Below are 16,576 nucleotides of genomic sequence, written 5' to 3'. Positions count from 1 at the left end.
GAATTCAGGTCAAAATTCATGACAAAGAACAGCAGTCATATTTAGATACTCAATGGCTCATGTTAATATAGAATATTAGAAGTCAAAAATAAGGTAAAATACTAGGAAGTTTTTACTATAAGATGCACCTGATATCACAAGTAAACTTTACTATTTCCCAAATAAGTTCTATTTCTTCACTATACAGTAGCACCTTTCTTTTTGACAGTAGTTTACTTTTTGAGTATATGTGTGTGTGTACTTACGTGTTTCTTTTATAAAAGCTCTCCTGGCAAAAAATCAAAACATTATCTATAAAATAAAGTGCTCAAGAGGAGAAAACAGTTTTCTGCCCAAGTAATACATAAGTCAAGCTGGTTTATTTGAGAGAAGCTTGAGTTTGTTTAAAAAAAATAAGCATTTGTGGGTATTTTTAATAATTTGAACATATGGTCTGAGCAGAAGCAGAAAAGGCAGTTTTTTAACTTGATGTCAGATCATATCACATTATGTTGATTTATACTGCATAATGTGATATGCTGCACATTTTTAATAAATGGGCTTTTTCATCTCAACAAGGAAAGATTTTTGGGGTACAAATCTGGTGATGTCCTTTGGGATTCTTTAGTAGCTCTCCACTAATACCTTTTTCAAGTTTCTGACAGAGGTTTTTCATATTTTATTTACTCCTTCCATTGGGTGAGAAAGCAAACATATATGACACAAATGAACTTGTAGCAGAGAGAATGTTTGTTTTTCCTTTTTTTTTTTTTAATCACTGGAGGGAATTAAGGTTTATTTATTTAGGTCAGGAGCAACAATTTGATGATGAGAAATGATAAATTCTTTGATGGTGGTGGGGGGAGGGTTGTAAGGTAGGGTATGAGAACCTGTGTAAGGGAAAGAGAAAACAGAAACATTGTCATGTCAGAGAGGTCTGATCTGAACACCAAAAGTACCGAGTGTATACCATTGAGCCCCTTACCCAGTGGTCCATAGTCCATAATCCCTTCTTATGCTGAATCACAGAGAGAAGCTGCTAATATTTCTGAATACCTTTCTTTCATATCTATAAGATCCAACCAGTATTTTTAAGAAAGAATATAAACTTTCAAAATCTATTTTTAATGTGAAAAAAAAGCATAAATAAAAGTAGTCAATCTAAGATTTCACTGGAATCTGACTCTGAGAAACAAATATAAAAAATATGCTTTTCAGACTATTATTCCAACTTTCTTTTCCCTCTTTTATTTACCAGTTATCACCCAAATAATTAATGATCTTTAATTAAACAAATATCTTTAAGGTACTAAGTAGTTACATACCCATACCTAGAAAAATAAATTAAAACTAATTAAACTGTGATGCATCATTTACCTAGACAATTGCCAAGAGACAGTGTAAAAATTTAAAAAAAAAACATAAGAAAAGCACAAAATTCCTGAAAGAGTATCAAGTCAGTAGGGCACATCAATTGTCTGGCAACTAAATTTTATATGCAAACAAGCAAATATGAAGTCATGTGATGGTAGGGGCCAGGTTTGTCTGTTACACAATATTTTCAACAACTGGCATTGAAACAAATCAGAAATAATTGTTGAATAATAAATTAATGTATGCAATGTTATCTTAAAAAGGAAAATAACAGGAAGATGTTATATATTTTTTAAGACTACAAATGAGAATAAAATCCATTAGTATTTTCAATTAGTATATAGAGTATACTTAGTCTAACAGTGCCTCAGTTAATTGCTTGACATGGATTATTTAGTTTTATTTTCATTAATACTCCATGTCAGATTTAAGAAAAAAAAAATAAAGGAATGTTTAGAGTTGATAAGTAATTTGCCTAAGGTCAACAGCTAGTAAGTGGTGAAACTAAAGGAGTAAGACCTCAGAGCTCTCCACACTGTATCGCCTAAAAGATTTAAGGTCACAACTAAATTTCTATTGCAGTTATTGTTTCACATAATTTCATGAATGGAAAATGGAAATTGGAAATGGAAATTTTAATGGCAAAATTTTCATAGCTTGAGGGAAATATTAAAAGATTAAGCAGTGAAATAGCCAAATATACTAAATATGATTTGGTTTGAGATCGTGTGAGCAAAGGCAGTAAAACATAGAAGGATCTGGACATCCAAGTTCTTATCAATATTATACCAGCAACAAAGAGAAAGGTATTATGGCCTGAAAGTGTGATGCTAAAAAGATAAACAAAATAATTTGCCAAAGAAATTTACTGAATGTCGGAACTAAGAATCTGTCTCCAGAAAGAAATGGAGGTGCAGTTGTCAGAATTTTTGCTAATGCTTAACTCACTTTTACCTGTTTTTCAGGTTAGTTTTTCCACGTGAAGCTCAACTTATCTTGGGAAAAGAAATAGTTAATTTATATATCACCTAGAATTAGCTTCTGTGAGAAACAGATCCAAAAATCAGCAGCTTAATCAAGAAAAAAATTATTTCTCTCTCACATTAAAGTCCAGACTAGATTGTCTGGGGACTGATAGGGCACCTTTGTTTCACAATGTCTTTAGAATACATATCAGGGTCCCTCTGTCTCATACTGTCATAGTCATCCTTTGTTCCCAAAGTCAATTCCTAATTCCCAAAACTGTCATACCGATAGGAAGGAGGAAGAGATATTAAAGAAAGGATAAAGTATACATTGCAGCAATATCTTAAGGGAGGTAAGCGGGGGAAACACAAAATACCTTATTTTACATCTCATTGGCTAGGACTTCATCACATGACCTAGGATGTGGCCCTGTTAGGAAAGGTATTGTTTTTGAGGGTAGTCAGCTAGAAATAGGCAATTTCCTACACATTGCTATGGAAGAAAGGAAGAGTAGATATTGAAAGGTTGCTAGTAGTCTCTGCCGCAGTTTGCAGTTACTTAGAGAATGAAAACAATTTTTACAGAGACTTGGGAACTTGCTACTGTTTCTAGTGTTTGAGAAGATTTCCGGGGATTCTTTGCTTTGTAGTCAGATTTTTGCCTCAGAAGTAGCAAAAACTATACCACAGATAACGTGTATCATTGGAGCCCATGAAACCATATGGATTGATTTACATTTTTTTCTCATACGTGACCTTTGCACTACTTGTGGTCAGTAATATACTAAATGACAGCAATCCCAAACCCAGACTGAGTTATTATTCTTAAACATTACACTTTGAGATCTGACCTAGGTCATAATCTTTCCCCAAACCTGCTTTTATTCCTGCTGTCCATTTTGATGAATGACACCACCAAGGTACCTGGGGTCATGCTTTATTTCTTATTCTTTCATCCAACACAGACAAATACTGTTGAACAGACTCATTCTTCCCTCAAATCTATATGGGTCAGACTGATATAGTAAAAGGTTTTCCAAGTAATTTCTACCATTCTTTTACTACCCTCGCCTCAGTTCTGCCCAGTCCTAACAGGATCCTTCTCCTTTCTCTGTTAAGAAGCAAAGAAATTCTATCTTTATTACCTTTAAGGGTGGGCTATTGCTGCAGAAATTTCAGGAACTAAGTAGTCAATGTCTAGCTTTATGGTTTCAAAGCATAGATGGCAGTGATAATACCAGGAAAAACTCTCTGAATATAAAACATCTATTCTCTGGAGCATCAAGTGCCTTCCTTGCAGGTCCTGACCTAAGCAATAGGTACAGATGAGTGATGATTATTTATAACTATAAAAGTTATTCAATGTAGAGACGGAAGGAGGAAGAGCCAAAAGAAGAGCAATAACATTTACCACTCTCATGTCTTTGAAGGCACATTCAAATACTCCTTCTGGAGTCAAATCTCCATAGGGTGTTCTAATCCTCAGAGGGATTTGGTGATCCAAGAGCACAGGAACTTTCTGCATCTTCATCTTGTGCTAGGGTGCAACCAACCTTTGAAATTTGCTCCACACCATCTTGATGGTCAAAGAGTACAACAGAAGGGGCAGTCATGGTAGGTCTATACAGTCAAAAGCTAAGTGATCATGCAAAATTTCCTCAACTTTTCTGAGAACATTATAGAATTAGCTAAAAGAGAGCACTGCCTAAGGGGCCTTTCAGTTGCACAAGAGCTACCCTGCTGTTGTCTGATTGGATTGTGCCCTTGGATACATAGAGAATATATCAACCCATTTCAGTGAAGATAAATTCAGGAACACTGGAGACCATCACTCCTTACTCCCATCTCCACTCAAGTCCAGCATATAGTATCTATGGAAGCTCAAAGAAGGCATAGAGGAGGATGTCCACAGCTGAACCAGGGAAGAAAATAAGGCATAGGGATAAAATGGCCAGTGAGGACCTTAAACCCATTTCTCCCTCAATGGCCTGGTTTTATGTAAACACCGACTCCAACTATCCCTGGATGGCAAAACAAACCCCAAATCTGGGGGTGAAAAGAGAAGAGTCAGTTTATATTACTAACCTAAAGGGTTAGTTACAATATACATAATATTTAAGAATATAAACATATATGTGTGTATGTGTATAAAATATATAATAGACAAGTTTTATAAAACCTATTACATATCAATTTTCTTTTTTTATTGCATCAATCCTGAATCAAGTTGTAGCCATCATGTTTTACCAGGAGCATAGCCCTTGGAGTTTCAGCAGTGATGACTTACACATGCTGTTCTTGGATTAACAAGAACACAGGCAGTTTAGGGGTATATTTTTGACTCTTTCACTGTGAAGTCCAGTCTGTATTAAGTAATATCACTGGTATTTGCCCAATCTTTTGTACCAGTGTCCCTTCACTTTTTTGTACACTACACTTGTTTTAACAATAATGTTTGCGGTTATCAAGTTGCATCACAATTAAGTGTTCAATTGTTTGCTTTTCCTGGTGGAAGCTCTTTGAGGGGAAGGAATAAATTTGTTAAATTAATGCCAGCATCTGATACGTAGCATATGATCAATTTTTTAAATAAAATGAATAACAAATAAATAATTTCGGTACCCTTTTTGCATTTTGAGTTTTAATGCCATCTTAAAATAATTATCATAGTCATACTAAAAAGGAAGAGGACTAAGAAAAGAGATATCTTGAAGTGCAGAAGGAAATGTTTGGAGGTTATAGTAAGGAAGTGTGTGGAGGTTATAGTAAGGTTAATAGGAAAAAAAATGCCTAAATCTATATTTGCTGCTCACTAGAAAGAGGGCAGAGAAAAATAAAATCAGAAAGTGTTTCTGCATATTTCAAAGTTTTCAACTGTATATTTAAAAAATATATTCCAATAATATTTTAACAGCTCCATTTTAATTTAAAAAAAATGAACATTTACTTTTGCTCCACAGGCTTTAAGTAGGAGCTTAAACATGGTAATGTAAGGAAAACTTTTCTACCAAATTTATAGTCTAAAAGCAGATCAGAAAAACAGCAAAATAGCACCCATTTAGCTAATTCATACAGCATTTTCCCAAAGAGAAACATATTTTGTTCCAGTTAAAAATGAAATAGGAAAAGTTCTGTGTACCTGTTGGTAGATTGTTAGAAATGTTTCCTTAATACATTGTATCTCTCTATAACTGTGGCCCTTTGCTATGGCTTTGCTGCTCCTGCTATCAAGAGGTAGATTGTATTTTCCCATATTTTTGATTTATGCTGGCCTTGTGACTTTCTTCTACCAATACAATGTGAGGAGTGATGTTCTGGGACTTCTGAGACCAAAATTTAAGAGGCTTTTTCCTTCTGCTTTTACTCAGAAGAATTACAATCACCATGCATGAAAGTCCAGGGCATCATGTTGTGGAGACAAGCAGGGTGGAAAGAGAGGTAGGTCTTGTGGAATAAGAAACCAAATGAAAAGGGAGATGGGGTGAAAGAGAACGGAAGCTCCAGGCATAAAAGCCCAGCCAACAACAAGGAAAGGAACACCCCCAGCTGTGCGGTCAGCCCCATACATTCATGTAGATATTAAATTAATAACTACACAATTTAAAGTTAGATTTTCAGAGCTGGTGGCAGGCGCATGAGTCAAGTCATCTGGAATGATCTCCAGCCTTAGCTGGGGTCAGCCCTGGCAGCGCAAGTATGGAGCAGAGATGAGCTGAGCCCAGTGAGTCCTGCCTAAATGCTGGATCCAAATAACTGAGAGCAAGAATGTTATTTTAGGCTATTAGGTTGTGTGGAGGTTTGTTATGAAGCAGTAAGTAACCAATGTAGTACCTCAACGGTTATCATGGTTTTATGTACACCCCAGCAATCAGTGCAGGCTGGTGGCACAGTAACAAGCAGTCATTGATTACAGATGTTCTGAAATTTCTGCTTTAAAAAAAAAACCCAAATCATAACATGATTTTTTAATGAAAACATATCTAGTGTAACATGTGTGCAAAATAGTGTATCGCTTAATGCTGAGCCAAAGTATATTAATCTTACAAAATTGCCATACACATAGAAGAGAACTAAATGATTTTACTTTGTTCAAAGAAAATATATAATTAGTATTTCTAAAATATATCATACATAATAACAAATCAAATAAAAATATATAAGTGCCATTAGAAGAAGAATAATGAAATAGACATTCATGTAGACATCATTAAATTAAGGAACATAATTGCATAATTTAGAGTTTCTTGCATGCAGATTTTCTGTTACTCAGTTTTAAATGGCATGATAAATAGCATTCATAGGTCATGAATTTTTAGTGTTGAAGCAAAAACTATTTTAAAGGTTGGAAATGTTATATTTAACCATAAAAACAAATATTCCAGCTACTTTAATTTCGCCCATTAATATGGTTTGTCTCATCAATACAAGAAATATGAAAAAATTGTTTCAAATGAAGGCAAGGAACAATGTGCAAGCATGTCTTACTCTTTTTTCAGTCATGTGAAGGACTGCGTAATAGATTTTAGTCTCTCAAGATTGAAAGATGAACTGTACTTCAAAAAAATTAGCTCAGAATAAGTAAAGAATGTTAAATATGACTTTTTTATTGCATTTGTTTCATGTTACTGTATTTGACCATTGATCATTTCATGTTTCACTTAGCTGTTTTGGCTTTCTCTTTGTGAGTAAAGACTAAAGAGTTAAATGGTTTAATCAAGGATTATCACTAGATTTAATCAACCTTGCTAAACAACACATTATAAATCAGAGGATCTTCTACTTTTACATTAGACCAAAAAAAAAAAAAAAAAGTGTCAGATATAATCTCTGATTTTTACCAAGGCAGTTTAATTTAAATCATATGAAGACTTAGAAGATCTCATGAAAATGTTTTATAAAAGCTGATTTTTAAAATGGTTCATTTGCTGTACAAAAATGTTTATAGATTTTTAATAGTCTCTAGAGAGTCATAATTTTTCTTGAGTCTATTACTTATTATACTTTCAGGCATTATGGTGTCATTTTCATTCAATGTAAATTTTTGAAGGAGAAGTAATCATAGCTGAAGCCTCTGAAAAATCATCCAGTTGTTACAATTAAGTTGATTGCCAGTCTATATTTTTCATATAAGCAGAAGAAAATTTGCCACTTTGAGAATGACTTGGCAATGATGAATGACACTCAAGTTGCGTGTGTACTTACTGTTCACATAATGCTTCCCCCCGCACCCGTAATGTATCTAACCTTTGTTTTCCCAAGCATTTTATAGACAACAAACTCCCAACAATTCCCAGCCCTAATCAAAGACAGAGGGCTGGGGTTTTTGAGGCAGGGACAAATAAAGTAAAAGTAATAAATTGTGTCCAGCTCACATTTCCTGGGTTCATATTAATGTCATGTAAATAATGAGGCCAGGACTCTCGATTACTGGATTCTATATTGCATTCAATGGCATAGGTTTCCAAGTCACTTCCAGTTTAAACAGTGAAAAAGTAGCATCTTATAAAAATATTAGAAGTAGAAATGTACAAATGACTTTCCTTGGCATCATTATGCCTCTCAATTCCCATACGTATATAAAGAATGTCGACAAGAGAGCTTTTGTCTGAAGTGTCTTAGTCTTGCTGATATTCAGAAGGATTTTCATCATCTGATCATCAGCATCCCATCAAGTTCAGAGTATTATTTGATGATTCTCTTTGTATCTGTGAAATGGCAAAAAAAAGTGACAAAAGTGCATCAGTTTATGTTTAATTTGAAAGAAAGACTGTCTTTTTCTTGCATTGGATGACTTTTGCAGCAATTAAGCTGGAATAGTCTTGGAATTAACCAAGACTATTAGGATTTGTTTTATTCATTCTTTGTTGCGTAATAGATCACACTTCCTCCCTTCTCCCCACTGAGTGGCTTAAAAAATCGTTATCCTCTGTGAGTCTGTGGGATACTGAACCCAAATGAGTGGTTCTTCTGCTCCAGTTTATGTTTCATGAAGCTGCAGTCATCTGGGGCCTTGGTCTGGAATGTCCGAATGAGTTCACTCACATGGCTTGGCAGTCAGTGCTGCTCCTGGCTGGGATCTGTTCTGGAGTTGCTGATAAGGGCACTTCAGTTTTTTTCTGTGTGTGTCTATATGTGATGTAGGCTTCTCAGAGTGTGGGGCTGGGTCTCAAGAGAGGCAGATTGGGATCCCTGGGTGGCGCAGTGATTTAGCGCCTGCCTTTGGCCCAGGGCGCGATCCCGGAGACCCGCGATCGAATCCCATGTCGGGCTCCCGGTGCATGGAGCCTGCTTCTCCCTCTGCCTGTGTCTCTGCCTCTCTCTCTCTCTCTCTCTCTGTGACTATCATAAATAAATAAATAAATTAAAAAAAAAAAAAAAAGAGAGGCAAATTGAAGAGTGAGCTTCTGAGAAGGAAGGAGGCAGAAGCTTTCAGTTCTGATATCAATTAATTCTTCGGCTGTCACTTGAACCACATTCTATTGGTCAAGGCCATATGCCAGTTCAGATCTGAGAGGAGGAGAAATATGTTCTATTTCCTGAAGTGAGGAAGGATATCTGTGTATGCAAAGGGAAGGAGTTTGGGGGCCACCTTTGGAGACTCCCATAGTCTCACGTACTAAAGTTTCAACTCTTACCAACTATCACTTTAACCAATTTTCCCATTCCTCATTTGTTGTACCCTTAAAACAGGGAGAATGCTTCTTTGAGGCTTATCTGTTGATCACCTACCATGTGCCAGACACAACTGGATAGTGTGAGAATGTATGAATTGCAAGCTTCACCAGGTAAAGATGACAAAAAATGATACGGTTTGAATCTCCAAATTATTAGAGTTCCTATTGTCCTGTATGTCAAAAATTTGGACTTATTAATCTTCTCTATTTTTTTGAGGGTTTCCCTGGCAAACTTCATAGATGCCCCATGTTTCCATCTTCTCATTTTGCCATCATACTCCTGCATATATACCAGGTTACCTGCTACTGATATAGTTTTCTTCCCTGGCCATAGTCATGGATGACTCACATGTTTTATGATGTTTTTCATAACACGATTCATACCAAGAAATAATATTTATCAGGAATCCATAAAGGCTCAATGATAAGGTAAGTGTGACACAAAAGTAGCTTAGAACCACTACTAGCAGAGGTTATTCTTTGGTCCCACAAAAAAAATTCTCAAACCATTGCCTTCCTATACACAAGCCTTTCCATTCTGGGTCCTGGTTTATCTCACATCACAGGAAATTTAGATTATCTCCACGAATGGAAGACTGAGCCCGACTTTATTCCATCCCCAGAAGTAAGAGTTAGACTTAAACCATTGACTTTCCGAGAGTCCAAGTTAAGGTTAATTTCCTGCCACTTATTTTCAGAATGATGGGCAGTGAGGATGCCCATTACTTGGGAGTGTAACGCCCAGTCACGTGAACATGGTGTGTTCTGGGTCACACAAACGGCATGCAGCAACTTCATTAACTGACAGTGCAATCCCCAAGTCAGATATGTTGTATTAAATAACACCTCTGTGAAACACCTCATTTCAGGTCCTTTGATTTCTTTCCAACCAGGGGGAATGAAGGGAAAATCAAATCTGATTATCTATTCTGGCTAAGCCGGGTCCAGGCTGCTAATGAAAAAGGAAAAAAAAAAAAAAAGAGCAATTGCTTAAACCCAAACCTCCCTCTTTCCCCTTGGTCTTTGTCTCTCTTTCTCTCTCACACACATACGCATCACAAAGAATATATGTTTCAAGCACAAAATGCTCTAAATCCAGACTAAGGGAAAAGTGAACTAAACTAAACTGCACTAAATTTGACTTTTATTAGTTTCCTGAGGCTGCTGTAGCAAAGTACTACATACTAGGTGGCTTAAAACAGCAGGAATTTATTCTCTCAAAATTCTGGAGGTCAAGGTTCTGAAGTCTGAGGGTGAGGTCTCCGCAAGGTTGGTCCCTTTGGGAAGTGTTTCACATCTCTCTTGCAGCTCCTGGTACTTGCCACTCATCCCTGGAGTTCCTTGATTTGTAGACCCATCACTCCAATCTCTGCCTTCAGTGGCAATGTTCTGTTCTTTCCTCTGTGTCTTTGTGTCCAGATGTCCCTGTTTTTGTGAGGACACAGTCATACAGCAGTGATTGGGCCACCCCAATCGAGTATGACCTCATCTTAACTTGACTACGTCTACAAAGACCTTGTTCTCAAATAAGGTCATGTTCATAGCTACAGGGGCTTAGACTTCCTCATATCTATCTATTTGTCTATTTATGCAATCATTTATTTATTTATTTTTGGTGGTGGGGGGGAACACATTTCAACCCCACACTCAGTATCCGTATCCAGAAACAGCTGCTGCCTTAGAGACAGATACACACAAGTCAGACTGGTAAACAGCCCACTTCACATTTATCACATAAGCATCTTAATTTGGGTTACATCACTGCATCACGATTCCCCAGGAATAATTGATGTACTCACCTATTTGCCTGACATCTGTGCCAGTTACAGAGTAGAGTCTCCACGTCGTCCCTCTTAGAATAAAGAAAGGTCTGCCCCCAAACAAATATCAATTTCCAGCCAATAAGGCAGAAACTGCTTATAACCTCCCACTTGACAGTTTTCTAACTTCAAAAATCTTAAGCTCCAGTCTCCACTGGGCACCTGTTTACAAGGATAAAATGAAGTAATAGAATGAGAAATCCCCCAGCGTTCTTGGGAAGAAACAGTGATATACAAATCCAGGGCAGTTTTATTATTCTCTTTTCCACACCACTGAATTCATTTTCTCAGTGGGAAGCCTTCCCTATCAGCCTCTTTTTTTCTATATTCTTTCCCAAAGCAGCGCTTATCTTTTTTATACCCCTTTCACATATATTATGTCATTATCGCTAACAGCAAACTTTAAAGGAACCTGGATATTGGAGCTGTCGCTGTACTCCTGAGAGAACACCAGGCTACCCATGGAGAGAGAAGGAGGCCTGCTGTTAAGACTCTCCGTGTGGCGAGATGACCAGGGTAATTGTCCTGGCTCTGCACTGGCAGGAGTTGGACCAGACCCAGGAAAAACACCAGGGGCTCTGGGAGTTGGGAGTGGGCTGAGCAAATGCCTCCTATCACCAGTACAAGGGGGTGGGAATTCAGGCTGTTGTCTCTCCCTTGGGATTATTTTAAAAAAAGATTTAAAATCAGGTTGCTAAAACACACAGATTGGAATTTCAGCCTGGACACTGTTTGATCTGGGACAGGGCTGATGACTAATTGATGAGAGCTCTAAATGGTTTGGATATTCCGCTCCAGAGCTGAAGATTGCCTGAGATCAAATCTCAAGCTTAATTTCTTTTTTTATTATGAAATAATTCTGACCTAAAATAACTACAGAAAACCGTGTAATAAACTTCATTGTGAATTTCCTATTCCATGGTATTCAGTGCTTTTCATTTTTTTTAGATTGTCTCTTGAACTACATGTTTTTAGCTTGAATGTACTCAAATGTATTACTCTTTTCTTTTTTTTTAATATTTTATTTATTTGTTCATGAGAGACACAGAGAAAGAGGAGAGACAGAGGCAGAGGGAGAAGCAGGCTCCATGCAGGGAGCCCGATGTGGGACCCGATCCTGGATCCTAGGATCACGTCCTGAGCTGAAGGCAGATGCTCAACAGCTGAGCCACCCAGGCATCCCTATCTTTTTTCCTTTTTGGTGTGCACTTTTGTGTATTGTTTAGGGAAATATTTTCCCACCCTGAAGCAGTAAAGATACTCTCCTTTATTTTTTCTTAAAGACTTTAAAGCTTACTTTTAACATAATATATTTAGACCTATAGAAATTTATTTATGTCTATGTTGTGAAGAAGATATATACATATTATTTATATATAAACATATATAAAATATATATATTTCTTTACAAAGGGTAACCAATTTTCTAAGCTTGTATGTTGAATGGTATATTTTCTCATTTGATTTTTGTGAAAGACAAAATGTACTGAAAAAATAAGGAGATAATTTTATTCTGTAAAGCTATATACAGCAGTTGGAAGAAAGTTAATTGATGAGGAGCATCTCAAAGTAAAGGAAGGGCACTTGGAGTATCGTCAAGGTGGCTCTACAAGAGTCAGCTGCAAGTCTTAGGGAATCATGAGGAAGGATGCAGAAGGATATGCAAGGGCATATTTTAAAGTTTGCCATTGTCTAGAACTCAAAAGTGTGGGAGGAATTCCAGAGAACAAAAAGGTAGGGTGGGAGAATTGTTAACCATCATTGCCTTCTGGTAGCCAAGGCATTGGTGCTCATGATCAAACCCCTTATAGCACGTTTTCTATAGGTCTGAGTCTGTTGTTCAGTTAGTGATTAATCTAGCCATGTGTCAATATCATCCTTTCTTTATTATAATAACTTCAATATAATTTTTAATATCTCACAAGGTGAAAAGATGATCTTGTTCTTCCTTTGTAAAATCATCTTGGCTCTTCTTGTTTCTTTGTCGAGTTGCAAGAAAAACAGTTACGACTTTTGCTGATATTACATTGAACTTAAAAATTGATTTTTGGAAAGGTTAGAACCTTATCACATTAGGACTTTCTATACATTAATCTGGTTTTTCTGTTTACTCAAGTTTGTTTTCATATATTTCAATTAAATCCACATCACCACTTGGTTTTTTTTTATACCCCCTCATTTTTAGTGAAATAGAGTAATCAGCGAAGAGAATATTTTAATTAGTTACATTTTGATTAAATTTAAATTGTACTAGATTTACCTTTAATTAAGAATATGTTTCTGACCACAGAGGTAATATTGACTAATTGTAGAAATTTTGGATAACAGGGAAAATGGTAAAGCAGAAGTTATTATCAACATTTAACATATGTTTTAACAATTATCTTTTTTTAAAAAAAGATTTTATTTATTTATTATAAATAAAAGAGAGAGGCAGAGACACAGGCAGAGGGAGAAGCAGGCTCTATGCAGGGAGCCCGATGTGGGACTTGATCCCGGGTCTCCAGGGTCAAGCCCTGGGCTGAAGGGAGGTGCTAAACCGCTGAGCCACCCAGACGTCCCTCTTTTAACAATTCTCATATCGATTATTCTTATATCTGATAACACCGGGAACACAGTTATATGTGTAATTTTAATTTCTACTCAAATCACCAAATAATATTACAAAGTTTAAACAAACATATTATACCATTATGTGGATTTGCCGTAATTATTAATTTCTATTAGGCATTTTGGTTGTGTCTAACCCTTGGTTTTTATAAATAACATGTTTTCAGAATATCTGTATAATAAATCTTGCTAACTCTGCTTAATTCCTGAGGACAGAGGTTGGCAAACTATGGCTTGCTTCCTGTTTTTGTAAATAACATTTTATCAGAACCCAGCCACGCTCATCTGTTTATATTTGGTGTGTGGCAGCTTGTATGCGACAACAGCAGAGTTGAACAGTTGCGACAGAAACCATATGGCCCACAAAGCCTAAAATATTACTTGCTGGCCCTTTACAGAAAAAGACTGCTGACTCCTACCTTAGTTAGGGTAAAATCCTACACATGAAATTTTGTCTAAACCTATTGGTAATTTTATAATATCCAAGACACTCTCAGTTTTCTCCCTGAAGTTCTGAAGTTTGTGGCCATCTATGAGCTCCTGTCTCAAAAAACACAATTACTAGGATTAACTATTCAACCTTCAAATTTATAAAATACATTTTATGCTGCCCATCCCCCTAGTGGATATTTTTTTTAATTATGACTCAAGCAGTTTAATCATATGTTAAAAATAAACTTGATATTTACTTTCTGTGGCAGATATTTTGATATTTTATATCATAATTTTCAAATCACAAAACTGACTCATGGTTGGCTCTCCACAGTGTGTGCTCCAGTGAACTCACTGCAGCATCAAGTGATGCCTGACATATTTGACAGCAGTCAAGAGGGTAATATTCGTTCCTGAGAAAACTGAGGCTGTCTGGGTTTCACCCTCCACTGTGTGCATGTGCTGATCTCCTACTATATACCAGAAAACACTGCAAAGTTTGTCTCTTTTCCGTCTCCAAGGAGATTTTTATCTTTTACCGTTAGTTTTGTCACACAAATCACCAGAATGAATATTCTGGACCTGTTCTTTCTCAATAGTTTGTATTTCATATTCTATAGAAAAGAGTAAGGAAATATTTATGATTTTTTCTCTGTGTGTGATTTATCAAATGCTGTACCGACATGATTTATATATGCATACTACACAGGGAACAATTTTATTTGGTGGCAAATAAAAAAATGCAAATAATGGGAAACTATATTTTCTTTAACTAGTATAATAATCATTATACTCTAATATCTTACGCAGCAAATTTGTTGAGAAGATGGTGTAGGTGTAATGTTTCGCAACAAATCACAACTAATATATTCTTTACAGGAGAAACTGCATTAGGGAGATGGGAACTTTTCCTCTCTTTGTCCACCCATTTTATCTTACGATGATGTTTAAATTTATAATTTATTCGTTCTTTTTTACTGTCAAATCTTTCCAATTAAGAGATTAGAAATAAATTTTTAAGGATCAAATGTCTTTATTACCATTTTAAAGTGTTGTGATTATTGATTAGTTTGTGTTAGGTGTGAGAGTGAAGGGCTATTATTGGAATATTTTAGAGAAGATAAATGCCTATTGGTATTTGACCTCTTGCTTTTTGTCATGAGACCAAATAAATCCTTTCTACATCTTATTTGAACTTTGGCCATGATATTTATTCATGACAGTGATTCCCAGAATATGGGTTTTTAGTGAGAAGATGACTTTTTACAGAGAAGTGATGTGCTTCTAGGAGTCTGAGAAGTGATGAGAAAAAGGAGGATTCAGGTATATTGAAAAATCCCATGCTGGACTGACATCAAGATTCCTGTCTAGCACCACGTTATATCCAGGCAGGGATATACCACTTTCTACCACTCCACTTCCACCCTGGACTGGGCAGGGGGATACTTTTATGGATTGTGTAATTACTTTTCTAAAGACCCAATGCTAAGGGATGTTCGTTTGTGAAAGGTAGACAAAGGCTCAAGGACAGTCATGACCCTGAAGGGAGGAGAAGCACTCCCACCTCAGTGGTTAGCGAGGGGTTTGGGTTTTGACTTCAGCTAATAGAACGTTCTGATAAACTCTGTCATCAGTATATTTCACAACGTGAATGGAAATCATCTGTATCAGAATTATACCCTCAGCCACTTGTTTAATGTATGCAGGTTTCATAGGTGTAAGAAAGAGGTCTCTAGAGTAATGCCCGATTTACAATTTTCAGAAATGCCTCCAGATAATTTGTATGTAGATCAAGGACTATTGATAAAGAAATGTATTTTCCACATTCTTCCTTATTTTAGAATTCAGGCCTTTGAGCTTATGATGGGGAATTATGAGACTTTTGCACATACCTGATTTTTCATACCGTCTCAAATAAGAATTTATATCTAATATACAAAACTTGTACAGACTACCCTTAATATACGGTGTCATTGAGTGGGAGATGCTATGACTATTGATTCAAATGTCAGCTTTGAATACTCATTCGGTTTTTCAAACCTATTCCTCAGTGGTAAATGACATCAGAATTTAAGTCAAGGGCCATATCTAAATCATTTTTTTGTTCCAAGTTTTCTAGATATTATCTCTTACCATTTATCACATTTATCAAATTTACCTATCCACATTCATTCACACTTGCCCCCACACACGAAGAACTCATTCATGTCATTCAGTCAGGTATGCACGGAAGCATAAATGCCTCGCATAGAAGAAGTAAAAGTTCCTCAGCCCACTTTTCCTAAGAAAATCAATCCAAAAAAAAAAAAAAAAAAAAAAGAAAATCAATCCAGAGAATGAAGACATGTGAGTATTACCACAGGATGAACTTCACTCGTTTGATTTTTATAAGTTCATAAGAAATTTGAGACTTAGTCAAATACTTGGTCAAATACTTCTTTGCACTGGAATTCCTATGAAACCAGTTACTTCATATCCTTCATGCTTGAAAAAATATAGTATATAAATAGTCTTACTGCGAGCTTTAGTTTTGGAGATGAATCTAGGAAAGATAGTCCCAAAACAGATTAACAGGAGTATTCACTACATAAAGAGAAATTTGGATAATAATTTTGGTTGGGGGTGAGGAGTTTTCCATTTCACTAATTACTAGATGAGCACAGTTGGCTTTCACTGACAGGTGTAAACAGCTCCAGACTACCACTGGCTGGTTCTCATCTTT

At 36.2% G+C, this 16,576-nt stretch overlaps 1 protein-coding gene and 1 long non-coding RNA gene across 2 annotated transcripts in view; one reads left to right on the top strand and one right to left on the bottom strand.

Annotated features, from left to right (window-relative positions):
* LOC144318323 (uncharacterized) overlaps nt 1-11,695 on the top strand; it is a 113,444-nt gene extending 101,749 nt beyond the window's left edge. Inside the window, exons 5-7 of the mRNA XM_077905158.1 lie at nt 9,009-9,103; nt 9,210-9,421; nt 11,209-11,695. Of these exons, the coding sequence (XP_077761284.1) occupies nt 9,009-9,071 (63 nt within the window). The 3' untranslated portion in view covers nt 9,072-9,103; nt 9,210-9,421; nt 11,209-11,695. The remainder of the gene's footprint in view (nt 1-9,008; nt 9,104-9,209; nt 9,422-11,208) is intronic.
* Nucleotides 6,591-11,334, bottom strand: LOC144318324 (uncharacterized). The gene is made up of 3 exons (XR_013384178.1): nt 11,225-11,334; nt 10,792-10,974; nt 6,591-8,023 (listed from the first exon to the last, which is right to left on the bottom strand). It is a non-coding gene; the product is annotated as an uncharacterized LOC144318324 (long non-coding RNA).
* Nucleotides 11,696-16,576: the final 4,881 nt, after the last annotated feature.

This window comes from Canis aureus, chromosome 8 (assembly GCF_053574225.1).
Source record: "Canis aureus isolate CA01 chromosome 8, VMU_Caureus_v.1.0, whole genome shotgun sequence".
NCBI classification, from domain to species: Eukaryota; Metazoa; Chordata; class Mammalia; order Carnivora; family Canidae; genus Canis; species Canis aureus.
Note: the sequence above shows the minus strand (reverse complement) of the source record. Positions and strands in the feature narration are given on the sequence as shown.